Consider the following 25,277-nt stretch of genomic DNA (forward strand, 5'->3'; position numbering starts at 1 on the left):
TCAGACGATGACGAAGATGACAATTTCAATGTTGACATTATTTTCCTTTTAATTAGTGAAAACGCCTAGTTCATTATCTTCGCTAGCCAAAGGTTACCATCAACACCCGTTCTCTTCACCCTTGGTGGATTGAGTCAAGATTTGTGATAACAATGTTGCGCCATCTATTGGAAGATTAAAGTCACACCCATTCCAAATACATTATTCTTGACCAATGGTAGAACTTGAACTCTTCAATTTGGAGGTAAAAACATGTAGATTCTACACACTTGGTAAAGCCGGAAACGAAAAATATATGTCAACATTCATGCATTTGTGCATGAGACATACACACAGGAACTTCTAATAGTTGATTAAAAACCTTCAAGTTGTCAATTAATATTTTCATATGTTTAGGGATGTAAAGACTTGTTGCACAATAAACATGTGGCAACTGTTTACAAACACGTCTTACATTTACACGTGTTCATGTTATAGGCGCTTTTTGATTGGATGCAGCGAGTTTCGACTGCAACCAATAACAAGAGGCTGTCACAACGACAGCAAACCAGATTTATTAGCATTTATTTGTGTCCTGGCAATATCACAAGAACCATTACTGATGATTGGTGAAAGTGAAAATCGTCAATATCAAATTTGACCTCTATTTTGTCATCAGTATCAGCATATTAAAATTTGAAAAGCTTAGATTGAATGGTTTGTGAGTAAATGCAACAACGTGAATGGAAACACCATTTTACGATCTTTCAAGAGCCATAACTCTTGAACGGTAAAAGTCAAAATCGTCATTATTGAACTTGAACTCTATTTTGTCATCAGTAACAACATATTAAAATTACATGTTTAGCAAGTACAATTTTTGCAATTGAAAACTCTCTTTAAAAATTTAGTAAATATATAGAATATTTCACCCGTAATATACTGATTAAAATAAAAAAACACTATTTATTAAATAAATTATTTGAATGTGTAGTTACTCAAAAATATAGCATTTTATAGGCGAGTCTGAAGTTTTGTTGTGGCTCAGGTAAAAATAAAATCTGGTCAAGAAAGTTCAATGCATTATATTGTTACTATTTATATATATGTTCCTGCACAATTCATCATCTTAAACAGAAACAAAGTAAGAATTGATTTTATTGTCCATAATAATAGAAAGCAAACTTATATTCAAAGTAAAACACAATCAAGTAGATTATTTTTTGTTTAAATATCACATATTTCTTTTACAAGTTATCTATTAATGTGTATAAATAACTGCCATCATTTTTGCATATGCACAAATAAGAATAACAATATAGATATAAGAACAAAGTCGAATACATTCAGTTAAAATTTAACACCTGTCTTTTAATGCTTTTGTCAATAAACAGAACTCTTAAAGAGCCTGTGTTGCTCACCTGCATCTTTCAGAATGGCCACTTTTAAGTAAAAATCATCATAAAAGGAGAATAACTTTATTAGTTAACTTGCAATTTAAGTCATTTTAACACATTTGTAGATTCTATTCAGCTGAATATTTTTTTGTTTTTAAAGTTTCTATATATCTATTATAGTTTTCAAGATAAAAGGCAAAAAAGAAAAAAAATAGTAATAATTATCATTAAATGGTAAATAACTCAAAAAATTTAATCAAATCAACTAAAGATTTCAGCCATTATGGCTTATCTGTAGATGTTGTCCTGGTGATCATTTTTCTATTACAATTTTTTATCTATCTATATAGTTTTCAAGGAAATAGACAAAACTGCAAAATATTGACTTATTTGTTGATCTTGTCTTGCCAATAATTTTTGCATTTTAAAGTTTTATTTATCATAGTTTTCAAGAAATTGGTAATCCTGGAAAAAAAGGGAAACATCGTCATTAAAGGGCAACAACTTCAATAAGGGGTTGACTGGGGATTTCAATAATGTTGACTTATTTATTAATTTTCTTGTCTTGTTGATCATTTTTGCTATTTAAAGTTTCTGTCTATCTATCATAATTCGAAATAATAGGCAAACATAACTTTTTACTAAACTCAATTAAGGGCAATAACTCGTATAAGAAGTGATCTGACAGTTTTGATGTCAAATGATATTATGTAGATCTCATCATTCTGAAATATTTGTTCCTGCCCAATTTTCTTTATCTATAGCGCTTTCAAGTTAATAGACAAAAATTGCTCTTATATTTTTAGCCATGTGAACCATGTTTGTCGGCAGGCAGGTTGAGATGACACACTTTTTAAAATAGATATCCCGTTGATAATTTTTGCCATGTTTGGTTAAATTTGGTTTAGTAGTTGCAGAGGAGATGATCTATGTATAATTTAACAGAAGACGACAGTTGACAATAAGTGATGTCAAAAGCTCACAGTGGACCTCGTGCCAGGTGAACTAAAAAGGCAAATAGTAATAAAATCTGTATGTATGGTTAAGAGAAAACAGGTTTACAAATAAATAAGATGTTTACTGTAAATATACTTTTATATGTCAGGGCTGGGCTGATAGATGTTACATGATGGTAATTTTTATACAAGAACGGTAAAAGTGACGCCCCAAAAATTGAAACATGATCTGTGTTTTGTGGTAATTGGCATTGTGCATATAAGAGGGGCGAAAGATACCAGAGGGACATTCAAACTCCTAGATCAAAAATAAACTGACAACGCCATGGCTACAAAAGATAAAGACAAACAGACAAACAATAGTACACAAAACACAACATAAGATTCATAACATTTGGTTGAGGCAAACTAAAGTAAGAGAAGGGATACCAAAAAGTCAACAATTTTTCCATTTGTAGAAGGGCATAACTTTAGAACAGTAAAAGTGACGCCACCAAAATTCAAACTTGATCTGTGTTTTTGTGGTAATAAGCATTGTGTATAAATTTCATAACATTTGGTGGAGGCAAACTAAAGTTAGAGAAGGGAAACCAATTTTGGGACGGACGTACAGACGGACAAGGGTTAATCGCAATACCCCCTCCGCTATGGCGGGGGCATAAAAATTGATCTGCACTGATTTTTCAAACTTGTTCTAGACATTGCTGACCTTCAATATAAATTCTATAAATATCTTGCAAGAATAGTACACAGGAGAGCACTTACAAGACTGGATGGATGCAGGGTATTTCTATGTCCCTTGCAATGTGTCAAACAGGGGATGATAAGTAATGGATAATAGATGAATTTCACCATTCTTGCATTTTCTAGTACATTTCCTATGTCACAATAATGTTAATATATATACATATCTTTATATCTAGCTCTGAAAATAACTCTGATGCTGTATAAATAAACTTTTTGTTGCTTTGTTCTTGAATTACAAAATGTTGTGGCAACAATTTCACTAAGATTTTGTACTAAAAAATAAATGTATTTTAAGAGATTCCACCTCTAGGTGTAATACCATCATTGATTTTCCCCTATTAGTCTTTGTTAAATTTGCACTTTTCAAAAAATTGTGCAGAATTTATCTTTGTTTCAAATAAAGAAATACTTGGCATGAGTAAAGTTTTATCCTGTCCAGTTCTATAGAAAAAGTTTCACATAACATTTCATTGCATATAAGAAAATAAAAATCATTGGAAGTTAACCAATCAAATTTCTCCTCTTATTCTATCTGTGTACAAGGTTTAGTAACCATGTAACCTCAAGATTACAAAATTTTCTATAGAAATCACAAATAAAAATAATGGTGTTTTGAAATACCCAAGACATATGTTTATGACACAGAAATAGTTTTACTGCAATAAAATGTAGGATTAATTACCTACAACGGTCAAATTCAAGGGAATATTTTTTAAGACCTACTTTCGTATGCAACCAGATGTGACGTACCATGATTTGGTGGTATTACACCTCTATATTCATTACTATGAATCAACTTTGGTATTCACTTTAGCTTTGATAGGGTGAGCAGATTCTAGTAACACAAAAGGCAGATTATACTTTTGGTATTCCTAATCTTTGTCGGTTTCCTAAACGTAGAAAAGCTTTTATCAGCTGGCTCCTCTCCCTTGCCTTTAATATATCATAAGGTCCAATAAAATGCAGAGTAGCTTTGTCTTCTGGACCTAATTTATCTTTGATATATGTACAATACCTGGGTGATGTAGACAGGCATGTTATCAGTATCTGAAAAGAAAAATCAGTTATACTTAATTAGTATACCACTAGAAAGTTACTTGTTACCTGCCCAAGAGATGGTATAAAAGACACTTTAAACTGATATTTGTGAATATAGCACACTGGAAAAAAAGTAGAAGTACCCAGTGATCTTGCTCCACAAAATGATAAACCCTTCCCCTTGCAAAGTCCATGATTTGCTAAGGGGAAACCCTAAAAATAATTTTAATAAAAAAATTAAAGAACCTCACATACCCCACACCCCCACATTGTCACTTGACAAACAAAATCTCACCAGATTCCTAAGTTCAAAGACTCATAACTCTACAAAAGTCAACTGATAAAAATTTTCTTGTGGATATGCACAATTAACATATTATGTCCTCATAAACTACAAAGTTTCAACTGTTGCAGTAGTATAATTGGGCCAAAATTCTAAGTTCTAAGGGGCATAACTCCTAGAAAAAAAATTGAATCGTAATTTCCTGCAATAAGTTCATCTACATAGTATGTCCTTATTATCTACAAAGTGTCATGAAATTTTGTTGTGTGGTTTCAGAGAAGTTGCAATGACAAACTGTTGCAGTAGTATATTTTGGCCAAAATTCTAGGTAAAAGGGGCATAACTTCTAGAAAAAAATTGAATCGTAATTTCTTGTCGATATGCACATCTACATAGTATGTCCTTATTATCTACAAAGTTTCATGAAATTCTGTTGTGTGGTTTCAGAGGAGTTGCGATGACAAACTGTTGCAGTAGTATATTTTGGCCAAAATTCTAAGTTAAAGGGGCATTACTCCTACAATAAAAATTGAATCGTAATTTCCTGCCGATATGCACATCTACATAGTAAGTCCTTATTATCTACAAAGTTTCATGAAATTCTGTTGTGTGGTTTCAGAGAAGTTTGGATGACAAACTGTTGCAGTAGTATATTTTGGCCAAAGTTCTAAGTTACAGGGGCATAACTCCTACAAAAAAAAAATCGTAATTTCCTGTCGATATGCACATCTACATAGTAAGTCCTTATTATCTACAAAGTTTCATGAAATTCTGATGTGTGGTTTCAGAGAAGTTGGGATGACAAACTGTTGCAGTAGTATATTTTGGCCAAAATTTTAAGTTAAAGGGGCATAACTTCTACAAAAAAAAAAATCGTAATTTCCTGTCGATATGCACATCTACATAGTAAGTCCTTATTATCTACAAAGTTTCATGAAATTCTGTTGTGTGGTTTCAGAGAAGTTGGGATGACAAACTGTTGCAGTAGTATATTTTGGCCAAAATTCTAAGTAAAAGGGGCATAACTCCTACAAAAAAAAATTCGTAATTTCCTGTCGATATGCACATGTACATAGTAAGTCCTTATTATCTACAAAGTTTCATGAAATTCTGTTGTGTGGTTTCAGAGAAGTTGGGATGACAAACTGTTGCAGTAGTATATTTTGGCCAAAATTCTAAGTTAAAGGGGCATAACTCCTACAAAAAAAAATCGTAATTTCCTGTCGATATGCACATCTACATAGTAAGTCCTTATTTGTTGTGTGGGGTATAATTAACTGCTGACACAGAGAAATGTCTTGCTGTCAGCAGAAAATTCTGAAAAAGACAATTTGAGGGACAGCAGCATTGACAATTAATACAAAGTCGCTAGACCATGACATCGGGACAGGGCATCCAAATAACTAAACTGATTTGTACTGATAGTAATGCAATTTTATAGAAAATATCATTTATCTATCAAAAGGGATCATTAATTTTACTGGACTGAAAGTGTTAATCATTTAAGAGTTGATCGAAACATTTTAATCAATTAGCTATATATTAACATTACCTTTGTCTCATGGAGCAAAAGGCCAAGACATTCTTTTTTGAAGCAAGAATTGCCTAGTCCAATGATCAGCTGTCCAACATGTTGGCTAAATCCTCTTATCTTTGATGGATCCATAGTTTGAAGTGTCTCCTTATCAATAGCCTCTGGTTTTTGTCTAGTAACATGAATCTTTTGATCAACTAATGAATCATTGGTTGAAACTTTAACCTAAGAACAAGGAAAACCATATAGGACCCACTAATTCATAATTAATAACTACTGTACATTCAGAAATTATTGCAAGGTTTCTTTATACAAATAATTTGACTGGTTTAATATCGCAATAATAACTAGAGGCTCTTAAGAGCCGGTGTTGCTCACCTTGGTCAATGTGTTGCAGTGCATATTAAACAAAGGACACTCTACATTATTTAAGACAAGAATAGAATTCATGACAAAACTCTCTGTTTTTGTGTCAGTGACTTGTTTGTAGAACTTACTTTACTGAACATTCTTGCTTACAGTTATCTCTATCTATAATGAGCTTGGCCCAGTAGTTTCAGAGCAGAAAATTTTTGTAGAAGATTAACTCCTGAAGTGGTCAATTGACAATTTTGATCATGGTGACTTATTTGTAGAGCTTACTTTGCTGTTTACAGTTTATCTCTTTCTATTATAATATTCAAGGTTATAACCAATAAACTGCTTCGCTGAGCGCAGCTGGATACGCCCCCAGAGGTCCAACCCTGAACAGTTGGGGCAAAAATGGACACAATATTCAAGCTTGATACAGGTCTGAATTTGGATTGTAATTAAATATTTGACATATTATAGGTTTCTGAATAAATGTAGCCAAAGAACTTGGAATTGGTTATATGAATAAAACCCCAAAACTTGGAAACGGTAATTCTGAAATTTATAAAAAATGAAAGGGAGCTCACGTCAATAGATATAAACAATTCACCAAAGTTTCATGCATATTGGTTAAAGCTTTTTTGAGTTAATGTCCGACATGTTGACGAAGGACGGACGGACAGACGGTCAACGGTATACCATAATACGACCCGTAAACGGGCATAAAAAAACTGCAAAATTTCCTTAAAATTAACAATTCAGGGGCAGCAACCCAACAACAGGTTGTCTGATGCATTTGAAAATTTCAGGGCAGAAAGATTTGTACCTGATAAACAATTTTACTCCTTCTCAGATTTGCTCTAAATGCTTTAGTTTCAGATATATAAGCCAAAATCTGCATTTGACCACAAGGTTCTATTTCTAGCCATGGCAGCCATCTTGGTCAATGGGTGTGGTCATCGGATACATTTTTTAAAGAAGATACCCTAAGCATAATTTAGGCCAAGTTTGGTTTAATTTGGCACAGTAATTTCAGAGGAGATTTTTGTAAAAGACTACAATAAAATGCTCCGCTGGGTGCAGCTTGATACGACCGCAGAGGTCGAACCCTGAACAGTTGGGGCAAGTATGGACACAACATTCAAGCTTGATACAGCACTGAATTTGGATTGTGATTAAATATTTGACATAGCATAGGTTTCTGACACAGAATGAATGTGCTCTAAGAACTAAAAAAATTTTTAATTTACCTATTCAAACCATATCATTATCATTTGCTTTTATATATAAATCATAAATAACCAATTTAAAATGGAAAATTTTAAAGAAGAAAAAAGGGAAAAAAAATCCCCCCCCCCTAATTTTGTGAACCCCCTTATGATTCATCACCCCCAAACTCAATACCAGCCTTCCCTTTGTGGTATGGTACCTTGCAGTACAATTTCATAGAGATCTATACACCTGAACACAAGTTATTGTCTGGAAACTAGAACCAGATGCTCCACAGGGCGTAGCTTTATACGACCGCAGAGGTTGAACCCTGAACGGTTGGGGCAAGTATGGACACAACATTCAAGCTGGATTCAGCTCTAAATTTGGATTGTGATTAAATAGTTGACACAGCATAGGTTTCTGACACAGAATGAATGTGTTCTAATGAACTTAAAATTTTTGTTTTCTCTTACAGCAATTCACTATGCTGTTGAATATTAATCCTCTCAAAAAATGTTTGAAGAAATTTTCTTTTTATTTATGAAATTTCAAATGAGAAAATGGAACCTAATTTTTTTAATCACATCCCCCTTTCCCTTATTCCAAAACTAATCTCAATTAAAATTTCTAATGGAGTTTGCAACAATAACTACTCATTTAAATACATCATAAAATATTAAGATGTAAACAAAACTGCTTGTTATCACTGAATGGTAAAGATTATTTTAATTTATTAGTTGGTAGTAAAAAGTGAATATACATTGTATATTGTATATAACAAAGATTTAAGTTGATTCTGGACAAAGAAAGATAACTCCAATTAAAAAAAATTCTTGCTATTGCACAACATTGTGCAATTAGATATTTCTTGCTTACTATTCTGGACAAAGAAAGATAACTCTAATTAAAAAAAAAATTGCTATTTCCCAATATTGTGTAATTAGATATTTCTTGCCATTGCGCAATACTGTGCAATTGAAAAGACTTGCTATTGCACAATACTTAATATAAAAATTTTAGATCCTGATTTGGACCAATGTAGACCAATTTGAAAACAAGACCAAAAATGAAGAATCTACATACACAGTTAGATTTGGCATATCAAAGAACCCCATTTATTCAATTTGTGATGAAATCAAACAAAGTTTAATTTTGGACCCCGATTTGGACCAACTTGAAAACTGGGCCAATAATCAAGAATCTAAGTACATTTTTAGATTCAGCATATCAAAGAACCCAACCGATTCATTTTTTGTCAAAATCAAACTAAGTTTAATTTTTGACCCTTTGGACCTTAATGTAGACCAATTTGAAAACGAGACCAAAAGTTAAGAATCTACATACACAGTTAGATTCAGCATATCAAAGAACCCCAATTATTCAATTTTGATAAAATCAAACAAAGTTTAATTTTGGACCCTTTGGGCCCCTTATTCCTAAACTGTTGGGACCAAAACTCCGAAAATCAATACCAACCTTCCTTTTATGGTCATAGACCTTGTGTTTAAATTTCATAGATTTCTATTTACTTATACTAACGTTATGGTGCAAAAACCAAGAAAAATACCTTTTTGGGTCCCTTTTTGGCCCCTAATTCCTAAACTGTTGGGACCTAAACTCCCAAAATCAATACCAACCTTCCTTTTGAGGAAAAAAACATTGTGTTTAAATTTCATAGATTTCTATTTACTTATACTAACGTTATGGTGCAAAAACCAAGAAAAATGCTTTTTTGGGTCCCTTTTTGGCCCCTTATTCCTAAACTGTTGGGACCTAAACTCCCACAATCTATACCAACCTTCCTTTTGTGGAAAAAAACATTGTGTTTAAATTTCATTGATTTCTATTTACTTAAACTAAAGTTATTGTGCGAAAACCAAGAACAATGCTTATTTGGGCCCTTTTTTGGACCCTAATTCCTAAAATGTTGAAACCAACACTCCCAAAATCAATCCCAAGATTTCTTTTGTCGTCATAAACCTTGTGTCAAAATTTCATAGATTTATATTAACTTAAACTATAGTTATAGTGCGAAAACCAAGAAAATGCTTATTTGGGCCTTTTTTGGCCCCTAATTCCTAAAATATTGGGACCAAAACTCCCAAAATCAATACCAACCTTTCTTTTGTGGTCATAAACCTTGTGTTAAAATTTCATAGATTTCTATTCACTTTTACTAAAGTTCGAGTGCAAAAACTAAAAGTATTCAGACGACGACGACGACGCAGACGACGACGCCAACGTGATAGCAATATACGACGAAAATTTTTTCAAATTTTGCGGTCGTATAAAAATGCCTGTTTTTTGGCCTCTTTTTGGCCCCATATTCCTAAACATTTAAAGTAATTACCCCCAAACTCAAACCCAGCTTTCCCTTTGTGATATGGAACCTTGTAGTACAATTTCATAAAGATCCATACACTTACACACAAGTTATTGTCATGACTCTAGAAAAATGCTTGTTTTTTGCCCCTTTTTTTGCCCCTAATTCCTACAATTTTGAGGCAATTACCCCAAAATCAATCCAAACATTCCCTTTGTGATATGGAACCTTGCAGTACAATTTCAGAGAGATACATACACTTGCACAAGTTATTGTCTGGAAACTAGAAAAATGCTTATTTTTGGCCCCTTTTTCCTAAACGTTTTGGGCAATTACCCCCAAAACTCAATTCCAGCTTTCCCTTTGTAATATGGACCCTTGTAGTACAATTTCAGAAAATTCCATACACTTACACACAAGTTATTGTCATGAAACTAGAAAAATGCTTGTTTTTTGCCCCTTTTTTAGCCCCTAATTCCTAAAATTTTAAGGCAATTACCCCCAAAATCAATCCAAACATTCCCTTTGTGATATGGAACCTTGTGGTACAATGTCAGAGAGATCCATACACTAACACACAAGTTATGTCAGGAAGTTACAAAAATGCTTATTTTTGGCCCCTAATTCCTTAACTGTTTGTACCATAATCCCCAAAATCAATCCCAACTTTCCTTTTGTGGTATCGAACCTTATGGTAAAATTTCATAGAGATCCATTCACTTAAACTAAAGTTAAGAGTGCGAAAACCAATCGGTCTTCATAGACTAAATGTAGTTTTCATGATTTTAAACACCATTTTATATGATAAAATAAAGAATTTATCAGATTTGAGAGGAGTATAGAGATAAAGGGTTACTTTGAAAATAATGTCAAAAATATTACTTGAATAAGTTATTTTTAACATTTTTGAAAAAAAATAGAAATTACACTTACCTATTAAAGGCACATAATTGAATTAGGTTACAAATTATAAATAACTTCAGGTCTTAATTAATTCACAAGTATCAATCTATTTATATCAGTCTACCTTCAAGATTTTAGAGGAAAATGATAATTTAATAGTCCCAAGAGACCAATCTTTGACCCAGAAGCGTTGGTATGTAAGATAAGTGTGTGGGAAAGTTAATTAGTGTTTCTGAAGAATTAGTTTTTATATATCAAGGGAAAAATAACCAGATAACTGTGAAAATTATTTAAAGCTAGTAAAATCTGTATTCTTAAACACCTATAAAAATAATATTTAGAAAAATAACTTGTATAAGTTATATTTAAATTAGCCTCGTTTTCAACATTACTTGTATAGGTAATTTTAATTGTTACTTGTTTAAGTAATGCCCCTGACTGATCTATTATAATATTCAAGATAATAACAAAAAACTGCAAAATTTCCTTAAAATTACAAATTCAGAGGCAGCAACCCAACAACGGATTGTCTGATGCATCTGAAAATTTCAGGGCAGATAGATCTTGGCCTGATGAACATATTCACCCCTGTCAGATTTGCTCTAAATGCTTTAGTTTCAGAGATATAAGCCAAAAACTGCATTTTACACCCATGTTCTATTTTTAGCCATGGTGGCCATCTTGGTTAATGGGCGGGGTCATCGAATAGTTTTTTTATAACTAGATACCCTAAGGATGATTTAGGCAAAGTTTGCTTTAATTTGGACCAGTAGTTTCAGAGGATATGATTTTTGTAAAAGTTAAGGGACGACGATGATGATGGACGCCAAGTGATGAGAAAAGCTCACTTGGCCCTTTGGGCCAGTTGAGCTAAAAATTGCATTCTGATATCTGATACATAGTTCTGTATGCAGATTTCTTAAGTCTAGTCTTGTAAGTGCTCTCCTGTGTACTATTTTTGCCAAATATTTAAAGAATTTATATCGAAGGTTTATATCAGATGGCTTAAAATTTCTCCACTGATTTTTTTCAAAAAACTAAAATCCATGAACATGTATTGTAGCTTTTGCTCATACCACATGTACCACGAAAATATAAGTACTTTCACAGTTTTTGAGTTATATGTTTTACAATTGGAAATGAAAATTAATTGTTGACACACAAGCCTGAATTTTTTTTACTTTATTTATATATGAAGAAGTACCTCTGCAACTGTCATTATCTGTATTACATCAGGCATTTCATTTGATGAAATTCTGAAAGTTAAGTCTGGAACTGCCACAACACGTACATCCTTGATCATGGTTTCCTCGACCAATCCTATACTACAAAAAGAACCATTTTCAAAATTAACCTTTCATCATTTTCATATACAGGGTACCAGGATTTGATGATTTAGGTCGAGTCAATCGATTGCGATCTTGTTTTAATCAGTTATTTAAGGTGGTTACAATATTTCATGGATTTTAAATATGTCAAGGGCTAAATATTTTTGTGAGGTTTTTTGTTGATGCTTTTCTTGTCACTGATTTTGATCTTCCTAAATGTTTATAGGACAAGGTACAATTTGGGCTAAAAGTGAAAACTGTATGACTGGCATGAGGACCTTGCAAGGTACACACATTCCAAATATAGTTATCCTATTACTTAGAATAAGAGAGAATTCAACAATACAAAAAATTTTAACTTTTTTTTCAAGTAGTCACTGAACCATAAAAATGAGGTCAAGGACATTGGACATGTGACTGACAGAAACTTCGTAACATGAGGCATCTATATACAAAGTATGAAGCATCTAGGTCTTCCACCTTCTAAAATATATAGCTTTTAAGAAGTGAGCTAACACCGCCGCCGCCGTAGCCGCCGCCGTAGCCGCCGCCGTAGCCGCCGCCGGAACACTATCCCTAAGTCGAGCTTTCTGCAACTAAAGTCGCAGGCTCGACAATAAAACCACTGCAAGCAAAACGCATTTTTATTGTGCCATTCTTTAATTCTTATCTGGTGTCTATTTGAAAGCAGAAGTCATTGATATCATCTTTCACTGTGGATAGACAGGATAATGTTCCATGTCTTGGGCATTCGTCTTTACCAAACATAATACCTTTATTTCCTGCAGATGTTGTTTGATCTGTTTTAGAATCCTGCAACCAAAACCAGACGTCTTTAATCATGTTTTCAAAAATTAAATTGCCATAAAAGTTATTGCCTTTATTGAGGACATATTATTGCTAAAAGTTTTGAGATGTTCTGGTGTTTTAAAGTGGACACGCTTTGCAAATAATAATAATTGAACACCTTTGGATCATTTAGGATTTTGAGGACACGTTTGGGCATTGTTGGGGAGATTGACACTTTTGGAAGTGTTACATATACATTGTATCATGTCTGTCTGAATTTCAAAATTATAAAGAAATAACATTTTCATTCCACTAATTAAGCTTGCTCATGTTGTTTCAATTCTTGTTGTAGCAAGATGTTGGTAAGGAATCTTACTGCTATTCTCAATTTAAAAAAAACAAGATCTTACTGGTTTTACATGTATGTACATGTATTGTAACACAATAGTCCAGCAATGTGAAAAAAAACCCTGAAAAGTCAGTCCTCATTCTGCAGTATGTTAAGGTTAAGCACAAAGTGGTTAAAGAAACAGTCTTGTCAATAGTCATGATAGTAATGGTCAAAATTTATTTTCACCATATTTTTTAAAGAATTTACCTTCCCTTTAGGTTACACATTCTGCAAAACTTCTCCAGCATTGTTGTGAACCTCATTTCTTCCACTGTTCTAGAAGTCAACAACAAATCATAAAGTATTTCTTTTAGGTCATTTTGAAAGTCATGTCTTCCAGCTTCAATATGATGTATCAAAACTCTGAAAAAAAAATCCTAATTATTTATATAAGAACTGGACACTGCTTAGAGGTGCATAGAATCTGCTGTCGATTTGGAAACTTGTTCTATAATCTATTATTAAGTCAGACTTGGTGTCTATTTGAGTCGTACCTGTACATATATATATATGCAAAATCAAATAAATGGGGAATATGTCTATGGGACACAGATGATGCCCCCGCTAGCATATCATATAAAGTTATAAAGGGCAGGGTTTTCCCCGAGTCAATTATTTTTTTCACCAACTTACATAAATATATTTTTCGTTTAAAATGTTCCTTCTTTCTAACTCCCCCCCCCCCCCCCCCCCCATTTACTTTTTAAAAGATACTATAAAAATAGCAATATAGACATCATAATTTTGACTTCTGGGACACAAGATTCATCTTCAAAAGTTTATCGGATATACATTTCCCTTCCAGTTGAAGGATAAAGACTAAAGGCAGAGACTTTTCTTACTTTTCAACAGGTTTTGGAACAACCCTCCAAATGTGGGATATCCCTTAAATAAGGGACTGTCCCTCAGACAAGGGATCATTTTGCTGTTGTAGAAAAGTAAAAAGAAAAATTTAGCTTTTTTTTAACTTAAAAGGGGAAAAATTCATTATATTTGGAACAACTTTTCTTAAAGAGGGGTCCACTTATTTTTAAAAATAAAGAAGATACATGTATAAGTCCAGGAATATTACAAAATTCTTGGACATGTTTTGACCATATAATACCAGATAGTTGTATAGTTCTTTGGGAAAAGTTTCTTCAAATGATATGAATATGTGCCCTTTTGTACTAAGAAGTGGTTTTTACAACAAAACATTTTTTTTTTATCACTTGAAATTGATCCCTGATTTAAGGGATAGTTATTACATTGAAGGGTTACTTATTTGAGGAGTTGTTCCCAACCTGTTGAATATATTTCTTCATAACAACAGTTTTCTTTTCTGGACCATCGTAAATGAAAAAGTTGAGACGTAAAAATATGCTTGAAACACGTGCGTCGCCAAAACGAAAAATAAATAAGATGGATGAAATCAAATCATTATGTATATTTCTTTCGCCAAATTCTTTCGCAAATGATGAATTTTAATGGCCACAATTTTTATTTTTTTGCAAAATGCGAAAATGGAGAACGCCAGCGGTAACCTTGAAAGGGACATAACTGAAGAACAGTAAAAGTGACGCTACTCAAATTTGTACTTGATCTGAGTTTTGTGGTTATATGTATTGTGTATAAGTTTTATAACATTTCGTTGAGGCAAACTGAAGGTAGAGAACAGAAACAAAAAATTCAGCAATTATTCCATTTGTAAAGGGGCATAACTCTAGAACAGTAAAAGTGACACCACCAAAATTCAAACTTGATCTGTCATGTCTGTATTTTGTGGTATTAAGCATTGTGTATAAGTTTCATAACATTTGGTTGAGGCTAACTTTAGTTAGGGAATGGAAAGGAAAACTAGTATTTTTTCCATTTGTAAAGGGGCATAACTCTAGAACAGTAAAAGTGACACTACCAAAACTCAAACTTGATCTGTGTTTTATGGTAATAAGCATTGTGAATAAGTTTCATAACATTTGGTTGAGGCAACCTGAACTAGATTTGATTTGATTTTTGGTGTTTTAACGCCACTTTTAAGCACCGCTTTTGGGCCAATTTTTATTGGTGGAGGGAGACGGAGTGCCAGGAGAAAACCACCGACCTGTGATAGGAAAACTGACAATCCTAGTCAATTTAGATTGGAGTCTAGTGCACCCGCACAAGCGGGATTCGAACTCACAACCTCAGTGTTGACTGGCTAGTGATTACAGTAGTAACTACTTAGACCACTCGGCCACTGAGGCCCCTCCTAAACTAGAGAACGGGAATGAAAAATTCAGCAATTTTTCCATTTGTAAAGGGGCATAACTCTAGAACGGTTTAAGTGACGCCACTGAAATTTAAACTTGATCTGTGTTTTGTGGTAATAAGCCTTTTGTAGAAGTTTTATAACATTTGGTTGAGGCAAACTAAAGTTAGAGGACGGAAACCAACTTTGGGAAGTAAGCCAAAATATTTATCAAATGGAATTTATTTTAATATGTTGCATTAGAATGGAGATATCTGTATTGTATTTCGTTGCTAGCTCAGTATATAGGTAAACTCAATTTGTGACAGTCAAATCTACGTTTCACGAAGGCCAAGCTTAAAATACAATACAGATATCTCCCAATTACAGATATTTGAATTTTAATGAGGGCCTGTAAATAATGAAAACTTATAAATGTAAATAAAATGCTCCGCTGGGTGCAGCTTGATACGACCACAGAGGTCGAAACCTGAACAGTTGGGGCAAGTATGGACACAACATTCAAGCTTGATACAGCACTGAATTTGGATTGTGGTTAAATATTTGACACAGCATAGGTTTCTGACACAGAATGAATGTGGTCTAAGAACTTAAAGATATTTTTAATTTACCTATTCAAACCATATCATTATTATTTGCTTTTATATATAAATCAGAAATAACCAATTTAAAATGGAAAATTTTAAAGAAAAAAAAGGAAAAAAAAGGAAAAAAAAATCCCTCCCCCAAATTTTTTGAACCTGTGGCCCTTATGATTCATTACCCCCAAACTCAATCCCAGCCTTCCCTTTATAGTATGGTACATTGCAGTACAATTTCAGAGAGATCCATATATACACTTGAACACAAGTTATTGTCTTGAAAGTAGAAAAATGCTTGTTTTTAGGCCCCTTTTTGGCCCCAAATTCCTAAATGTTCAGGGCAATTACCCCAACCTCAAACCAAGCTTTCCCTTTGTGATATGGAACCTTGTAGTATAATTTCAGAAAGATCAATACACTTACACACAAGTTATTGTCTTGAAAGTAGAAAAATGCTTGTTTTTAGGCCCCTTTTTGGCCCCAAATTCCTAAACGTTTTGGGCAATTACCCCCAAACTCAATTCCAGCTTTCCCTTTGTAATATGGACCCTTGTAGTACAATTTCAGAAAATTCCATACACTTACACACAAGTTATTGTCATGAAACTAGAAAAATGCTTGTTTTTTGCCCCTTTTTTGGCCCCTAATTCCTAAAATTTTAAGGCAATTACCCCCATAATCAATCCCAGCATTCCCTTTGTGATATGGAACCTTGTGGTACAATGTCAGAGAGATCCATACACTAACACACAAGTTATGTCTGGAAGGTTTTTTTTGTCCCCTTTTTGACCCCTTATTCCTTAACTGTTGGTACCATTATCCCTAAAATCAATCTTAACCTTTCTGTTGTGGTATTGAACCTTATGGTAAAATTTCATAGAGATCTATTCACTTAAATTAAAGTTAGAGTGCGAAAACCAATGTGTCTTCTGACGACAACGACAACGACGCCGACTTCATACCAATATACGACCACAAAAATTTTTTTGCAGTCGTATAAAAATGGAAAAAAAATGGTAACATTTGTCATTTCCATGTGTAAGGGCAATAACTCCCATAAGAAGTTGTCTGACAGTTTTACAGCTGTGAGGTTTAATTATGCATACAAATTTTCCAAAATGCTAAAATTATCACTGATACCTTTATCTTACATTCATTTAGAGTATTTTCCTGAAGAAATAACTGTGAAGAACTTCTTAAAAGCAATCGTGCTTTGAAAACGTACACAGATTTAACATATCCGTCTCTGGTCCATGTTTTACCATTGTCAAGTCAACATCCAGTATTAGAAAAATGTGATTTTTAAAATATAAAGCAAAGTTGTTGAGAACATAATGTCTGTCACCATGCTGGTGACGATTTGTCTCGGTGCTGAAGTGTCTAGAATGCTGCAAACTTGACACATTCAGTCAGGGGTACTACTTGTACAAGTTATTATTATCCACCCTTAGTTGATCCGGCCCTATAATAAAATAATAATGAATAATTAACTTCGGCGGATTTTGTGACATATCTGAATCAGTATAAATGGAATTTGTAAAAAGTATCGATGAATAGTGACAGCAGGTAAGTGAAGGATGCCTAATATTACCTTTAGCATGTTTAGAGAAACATTCAGATGAATTACTTTAAATCGATACAAAAATGAGTAATCAGTATGATTTGTACAATTTGTTAAGCAGCATCGATATTAGTAGAGTGGGGCGCTCATATTCGCCGTGGACACAATTTCGCCGTTTTATGATTTTGAGGTGTAAAAACTTCAAAGGATGGTTGAAATGGAAGAAATATGCTGTTAAATCATATTTTTATAACAAATATGATTATTTTAGAAAATGTGACTAAACTTCGGCACCTACGGCAAAGGACCGAAAAATGGACAACGATTTTCAGCCAATTTCCTGAATGACAAAAACGATTTCAAAGAAGCATTCCTAAATAATTGTTTGACTGATTGCCCTAAATTTCAGTTTTTTACATCTTTCAAATGTCTGCTATTCGTCTATAATGAAATTTATTTGATAAATAAAGTTAAAAGCTGCAGTTATTTGGTTTTAAATAGATATGTCAAAACGGCGAATATGTGTCTCCCATCGACAAAATGTTAGGAAATTTCAAACACCCTTTAATCCAACTCTGCAGATGATTTTACTCAAAACAAACACGCTTTCAAGCTAAGAATATTTTGCATTTGAAGTTATCTTCATATAGAAATATCAGTATACTTCAAAAACATAAAGACCTGAACATAAACTGAAGAAAACATGGAAAGATATGGCGAAAATGAGCACCCCACTCTATATGAATATGAAGTTATTTTCCATGATAACTCAGAATACAATTGGGAAAAGTTTATATTCAATTCCGACACATAGAAGAGATAAATAGATATTCACAATCCACTGGAACACATAATAATGTAATTACCATAATGATCATTAGTCTATAGATACATTTGTAATTGGTTTGTTTATTCAACAATTGTCTGATGATCGTGAACCAAAGTAAGGCTGGTCGTAATCACTTAATTCAATTAAAATCATAGCTATTAAAATTTACTAAGAGCTAATTTCCTAATTCTTGTAGAGTAAAACTTTGGTGGCTTGCTTGCTTTGTTTGTATAAACTTTTAACTCAAGCTTTGACATCTTCAAACAATATATATAGGCATAGTTAAACCTGTATATATTATATTTACATTTAATTGGACGTTATCCCAATAAAATTGTACAATATACAAACAAAGCAAGTAAGTAAGCTAACCTGAAAGTCTTGCTCTACATGCATTAGGAAATTAGCTCTAAATAAACAATTCACAGGGCTGTAACTAGGCCTTGGGAACAGACGAGGCAGGGGTTTAATGGGAGCCGCCGATTGAGGCCCCCTGGCCGAAAATTGTAACATTATGGTTCGAAATATATCTTGTTACCTCCGTTGTTTGTATCATATTTATTGTTTTTGTTTCATATTTACGGTAAAATATCGGGAAACAAAGTGTGTTCTAACGTCTGTCAAATATGAAGTCGATTTTGTCAAGTCATTGTGCATTTATTTTCACACAGGATCGTATTTAACATTATGCACATAGGAAAAATAACAGACCACCGGCGCAATCTCTTTGACAATTGTATTTTCCTCTTTTAAACAAGACGAAACAAGTCTACAGATTATGTTTGCTAACATCCCGTTGGAAACAAAAACAATGTTTAGACCTAGTATTTCGTACATCCGGCCGTAATGGCGTTATCACATGTTAGTCACATGTTTCACGTATGACTGGAAATGATTAGAACTTTAGGACAAAAACAATTTTAATATATAACTGGACTTCTGTTTCCTGTGAAATGTAACGCATAACGATAAAGTAATTTTCTTACTTAATTATTACGAAGATCAAAACAAGAATGTAAATCATCTTGGATTTATCTGTTTGAACATCTCGCAAGAGTTCATATTTGCATATTGTTTTTAAGAATGCTATTACAACAAAGCAGATTACATCATCTAAAAATTGCGTTACGAAATCCGACACAAAAATCACGCCACTGTTCTTACATCTGCTACATAAATACTTATAGTTCTGGGCATTTTCTTCTCACTATTCTTATTGGTCGCGAGAAACGACACAAAAATACGGTTGTAGAATCTTTGATATTCGTATATTTTATTTTTTTTTCTAGGGAAGAGTAGCATACACTTGTATGTTGATAAAAATAATGGCATCTTTAGATGTAGTTGCAACTTTTCTTACAGTAATTCACATTTTATCACTTTTCTATAGTTATAGGAAACGGAGCCCAATAGCAAATTATGGTCCATATACATGGTTTAAAAAATAATAGTAATGATACAAAAAAAAAATAATGAATAAAATAAAATAATGTAGATAAATTACATATATATATTATATTTATATAATCTTCCTTTATTTCTTATCATTTAAATTTAGAAAAAACGATTGAATAAATTCAATTAAAATATATATGTCTTTATTTTCTATTAATAATACTCCACTTACAGGTGATGTTTTGTTTGTTTTTGTATGTTTCTTAGGTATGAAAAACCAACACTGTCAGAACAAATGCTGAATATAATTATAATAAATAAAGTTGTACAGGATTCTTTAATAAAATCAGATTATAATATGTCTCTGATTAAATTTAACAAATCTCACACTTTTCATCATTTTTGTGACTGTCATTTAATGACAGGAAACACAAGAAATGTTTATTGTAGTCATCTACTAATGGCACACTTCAAAGGTAATCATAGCAATAAAAATCATGTTGTTGGGAGAAACCACACCAAGGTAATAAACAATTAAGGAGTTTTAGGGAGGAATTAGTCCAAGTTTCCTCCCAAGATTTGGAGAGAGTTGCTGGAATTTCTTGGTGTGACACCAAGTTTTTACAGTGTAGGGAGTATGACATTACATCCTCTCTGTGTGTACTGTAGTACACATTATTGTTTAGAGGCCAGCTGAAGCACACCTCTGGATTCAGGATTTTCTCGCTGTACTGAAGACCCATTGGTGGCCTTCGGCTGTTTTCTGCTCTTTGGTCGGGTTGTTGTCTCTTTGACACATTCCACATTTCCATTCTCAATTTTATTACACCCAATCAATAATGATAAAAATTAAATACTCTCTAGTCACCTTTACCATGGTTAATTGTGCGACCGTCTTTATTTCACAAGCCCAAAGTATTCCCACAATACTCCATGGAAATTCAAAGTATCAAGCAATCAAATTGTCATTCTGCCAAGGTCTTGTCCTGTCCTTTTAACATTTGAATGGAATAATCACATACATTTTGTAACTTGCTCTCTATATATAGCTAAAAGAAAGCCTACTTCATGTATTTGCCGTTAAACCAAACAAATCCTCCATCCATCCAAAATAAATGTTTTGTTTTCGAATAGCAGCCAGGTTTGTAGCAAAACATTTGAAAATGCCTCAAATCTTCATTTTATTTGAAAGAGAACTACATACAAATTGTGGGGTGTTTAGGTATTCATGTGTGATCTGTGAATGCTTCTTTAATAATATTAACTGAGCAAGGTGAAGAATTCAAACTATTTTAATTTTGATTTACTTTGCGAACTGATAATGTTGGAAATATCCATTATCAATAATTCATTTTAACGGGAAATAAATAATTACAGAACCAAATGCCGGTTTACTGGCGATGGTAATCAGATACAGAGATATTACGTTGAAATAAAAGTACAGAAGCTGCACGTCAACATAAATTACTATTCGAAGTATGCATTACTTAATTCTTGATGTTAAAATGCAAGGATGTGTTCTACCCTCTGCATGCATGCCTAACTTTCTCCATTTTCTTTTTTTCCCTTATTATTTTTTTTTGCCAGCAATTGCCTCGTCTGCCTCATTGTAGTTACGGCCCTGATTCAAGGTCTTTATAGTTGGATCTTTTATTAGAAGTTCTAATAACGTTTGTCAGGACCTCAGCAGGAATATCAACTCTTCCTGCTGCTTTTCGAAGATAAGCATGAAATACATGTACAGCTTTTAAGACTTCTTCTTATATCTATCTATAATAATATTCAAGATAATAACAAAAAACTGCAAAATTTTGTTAAAACTACCAATTTGGTGGCAGAAACCCAACAATGGGTTGCTCGATTTGTCTGATAATTTCAGGGCCGATAGATCTTGACAAATTGAACAATTTAACTCCATGTCAGATTTGCTCTAAAAGCTTTAGTTTTTAAGATATAAGCTAAAAACTGCATTTGACCCCTATGTTCTATTTGTAGCCATGGTGGCCATGTTTGACCATGGATCAAATCTTCGGAGTTTCAGAGAAGAAGATTTTTGAAATATTTTATGACAACAGACGACGAAGGACGCCAAGTGATGGCATAAGCTCACATGGGGCCCTTTGGGCTCCGGTGATCTAAAAAGGGAGACAATGCCATTTAATATAAGGCAAAATAATAAAAAAAATCTTAAAGATCCATTATCTTTAATAAATATGTACAATGATGTATGGAAAAGTTTGACACAAGCTTTCTGTTTTTTTGGTGGTTTTTTTTTCGATTTTAAAGACTGAAAATAAAATATATTGACTCTGAAATTAAAATTTTGGGTTATATATTAAAACCACTATATACTCATGATACTGCACAGACTTTAAACCCATTGACAAGGATGATGGTGTCTAAGTAACTGCAATTCAGAATACCGAACATGTTGAATGAGGGCATTTTTTTAAAGAAAATACTTTTAACCATGCTATTGACATTCTTATCTTTATCTATAATCATATTTTTTACTTTTCTTTATTTTCTGTTTTTTTTTATATTTTTGGTTTATTTTTCTATTTCAACAATTTCTTTATCATATTGGCTTGAATTTTTTTATTTTGTTCATCTAAAGTTCCTTTCTTAGTGGTCCATTTATAAACATGATAAAACATCATTTCCTTAAGTTCTAGTTCGTTAATATATGATCATGATGATAAACCTGTCATCCATACATGTTTACTACGCATGGACGGACTTACCGGACAACCACACTTCTGTGAAAACAGAGGTGACCCATTTGTCTGATTGATTTTCAAATCTTTTCAGATATATGATTGCGGAAATAAGATAGTAAAAAATGTACGTAACATTGAGTTTTCAGTGAATAGATTCAAATCAAATTTGATGCAATTTTTATATAATAAAGAAGAAATATACACGATCAAAGCCTTAGATGGGCGGAGTTACAAGACTGCATCGTATCTTAATTTTTATTCCCTATAAATATTTTTTTATATTGGGGCGGATCGACTAAGGGCCCGATTGACATGAAAGCTACAAGAACTTGAGAAGTACCTGACTGACATTGCAGTAGTGAATGAAAAGATGGTAATTTTAATTTTACCTGGAACTACTACCCACAGTTTTCATCAACTCTTCATCATCATGGTGTTCATCTGAATCAGCATCAACTTTGGGAAGAAAGTTTTTAACAAGATATTCTCTAACTTTAACATAATTTTCCTGTTCAAGTTCTTTGACACTTGTGTCAAATGTCAAGTTAGCATTCAAATAATCCATCATCTTGATTAAATCTGCATCGAGGGGTGGCAAACCTGCATTTATATTTGAAAACATGTCGAAAAATTCATCAATGCTCTTCGTGGATGGGTCGATCCAGTTCCAATTAATCTGAAGATTTTCTAGTTCGCTCATCGTCCAATCACTTGTTTCACGCGGAATGTAACTACTCAGTGCAGTTAATTTCTTCTTCTTATCGCTTGATGCGGAATAATAATCGCCATCTAATCTATTTGTCCACAGTGGATCATCTTCTGAATTTGAGCTGTGCCGTTGGCGTTTGCGTTTAGGTTTCGAGGATGACGCCATGTTGTGCCGAGGATAATTGTTCTCAACTCATCAGTATACGGCAGCCGGTACGGTCACAGAACCGTTCGAATGCAGCACCGGAATACGTCCCCAGAACCATTTAAAAGTCATGCGCAGCACTTGTTAGCTAAATACCGACAAACAATTGTGACCTGAATGACCACAAATAAACACAACATAATATAATATATTATATATATATATTGTAATCACAGTAGTCTTAGATTATAATTATCAGTTTCGTTTGTTTGTCTCAGTGATTAAGGAGGTTATATGAGACATATAACCTCCTTGGTCTGATTAAATGATAACGAGGTGTTTGTCGCTCCTTTTTTTAAATAAATTGTGACCTATATTATAGTTGTTATAGTCATATCCCATAATTATTGTAGCTGAATATTTCTCTTATGTAAAAAGTACCCAGTAATCAATAAAAAAATTATTTGATCTATATGTATTCATCCATACGGAGACGCCCTTTAATTTCAACGATGAGTATTAATGGTATTAATATCAAAAGTCTATTATAGTTTAATACTTGTATACGTTATATTATTAGATCTTTAATTATAGGTATCTCCCAAGAGCGTTGCTGGAAAAGCTGGTTTGCGGGACGGTGACTTGATTTGCTACATTAACAAAGCTTACGTCGCTGACGTCACACATCAACACATGTTGATTTTCATTTGTAAATGAGTGGTTTGGCAAAGTTGCATGTCCACCGATGTCCAGACAAACCAAATTCTATTTGGAAGTCTCATACCTTGATAAACTCGTAATATTATATATAGTGTAAATCTCAAAATATATATAACTTTCATTTTCTACAGATTGTACATAAAATCAAATGTCCTTCACATTACATGTGATGTATTTCATCACGTGAGATTCATTGCTAGAAAAAAAAACTTTTAACGAGGCGTATATATCGGTTTATCAAATATATCTTTTTAAGGATGTCTGCTTGTCATGTTTAGAAATTTTTGAATTTGAGCGGTGCCGTTTGCGTTTAGGTTTCGAGGATGACGCCATGTTGTGGGTTGTGCCGAGTATAATTGTTCTCAACTCGGACTACCAGATATCTCGGCCCAAAACAAACTCGGCCTATTACAAAGTCGGCTTCACAAACTTGGTCTATAACAGACTCAGCCTATCACAAACTCGGACTGCTAAAAGATAAAAGTATGATAAACGAAATAAGTATTATTTTATTTGAAATTAACTATCAGTACTTTATCTTAAACGTTTTTACACTTTTGGTATTTGGCTGGATGTTGTCTCCAAATGACCTTAGATCGCCTCCAAATAACCCTTTGACGTCAAGCAATAATCACTTTTTTATTGTGAATTGTTATGTCAAAGTTTACGGGAACCTGTGTGATTCTACGTAATGGCGGACAAATTTGCATACAAGTGTAAATACGTCAAATTGCACCCATTTCAACAGTTTTTCACCTACATTTATTCAAAGAACAGACAAAAATGTTCATTCTGGGTTTTTTGTAGACGTATCCAATTTACTAGTTCAACACTGAATCACCGAAAAATGGGTTTGAACCTTCCTCCAAATAACACAAGAATCTGTAATGAAGAGTATCTAAACTTGCAAGTGAATATAGTTCATCAGCAATGTTTCTGAGCTTATTTTGTCAAAATTGAAGCAAACTTGCCACTAAAAGCGTATTATTATTTCACTGTTTGACTATGAATGAACTTGGCCAAAAATAACTATATCTTGCTTTATTATATTTCTTGTAGCTAAAACCCTTTAAACATTGTATTTTTAAAATCAATATGAGATAAGGTATCTTCTGCTACCAGTCATACTTTATCAATTATTTTTTTTATCTTAAGTGAAT

The 25,277-nt window shown here is 33.1% G+C and overlaps 1 protein-coding gene across 2 annotated transcripts; it reads right to left on the reverse strand.

Moving 5' to 3' along the window:
• Positions 1-1,931: 1,931 nt before the first annotated feature.
• Positions 1,932-23,967, reverse strand: LOC139515907 (uncharacterized). 2 transcript variants are annotated; one of them, XR_011662871.1, is made up of 6 exons: positions 22,934-23,514; positions 13,439-13,594; positions 11,928-12,048; positions 5,953-6,159; positions 3,851-4,126; positions 1,932-3,383 (listed from the first exon to the last, which is right to left on the reverse strand). XR_011662871.1 is itself a non-coding variant. In XM_071305665.1 (5 exons), exons 1-5 carry the CDS (start codon positions 23,416-23,418, stop codon positions 3,935-3,937), a joined length of 1,161 nt encoding a protein of 386 aa, XP_071161766.1. In that variant the 5' UTR covers positions 23,419-23,967; the 3' UTR covers positions 1,932-3,934. The 2 variants fall into 2 exon arrangements, 1 of the variants encoding a protein (XP_071161766.1); XM_071305665.1 differs by having other exon boundaries at positions 1,932-4,126; positions 22,934-23,967.
• Between the last annotated feature and the right edge of the window lie 1,310 nt (positions 23,968-25,277).

Source organism: Mytilus edulis, chromosome 3, assembly GCF_963676685.1.
Source record: "Mytilus edulis chromosome 3, xbMytEdul2.2, whole genome shotgun sequence".
Classification (NCBI taxonomy): domain Eukaryota; kingdom Metazoa; phylum Mollusca; class Bivalvia; order Mytilida; family Mytilidae; genus Mytilus; species Mytilus edulis.

Bases quoted from the DNA above. Each gene is read 5' to 3' on its own strand.
- LOC139515907 (XM_071305665.1), bottom strand. From the start codon at position 23,418: ATGGCGTCATCCTCGAAACCTAAACGCAAACGCCAACGGCACAGCTCA. The intron at 13,595-22,933 runs GTAAAATTAAAA...TTTTTTTTTCAG, and splicing joins ACTGTGGGTAGTAGTTCCAG to AGTTTTGATACATCATATTG. The intron at 12,049-13,438 runs GTAAATTCTTTA...TTCTTTTTGTAG, and splicing joins ATGTGTAACCTAAAGGGAAG to TATAGGATTGGTCGAGGAAA.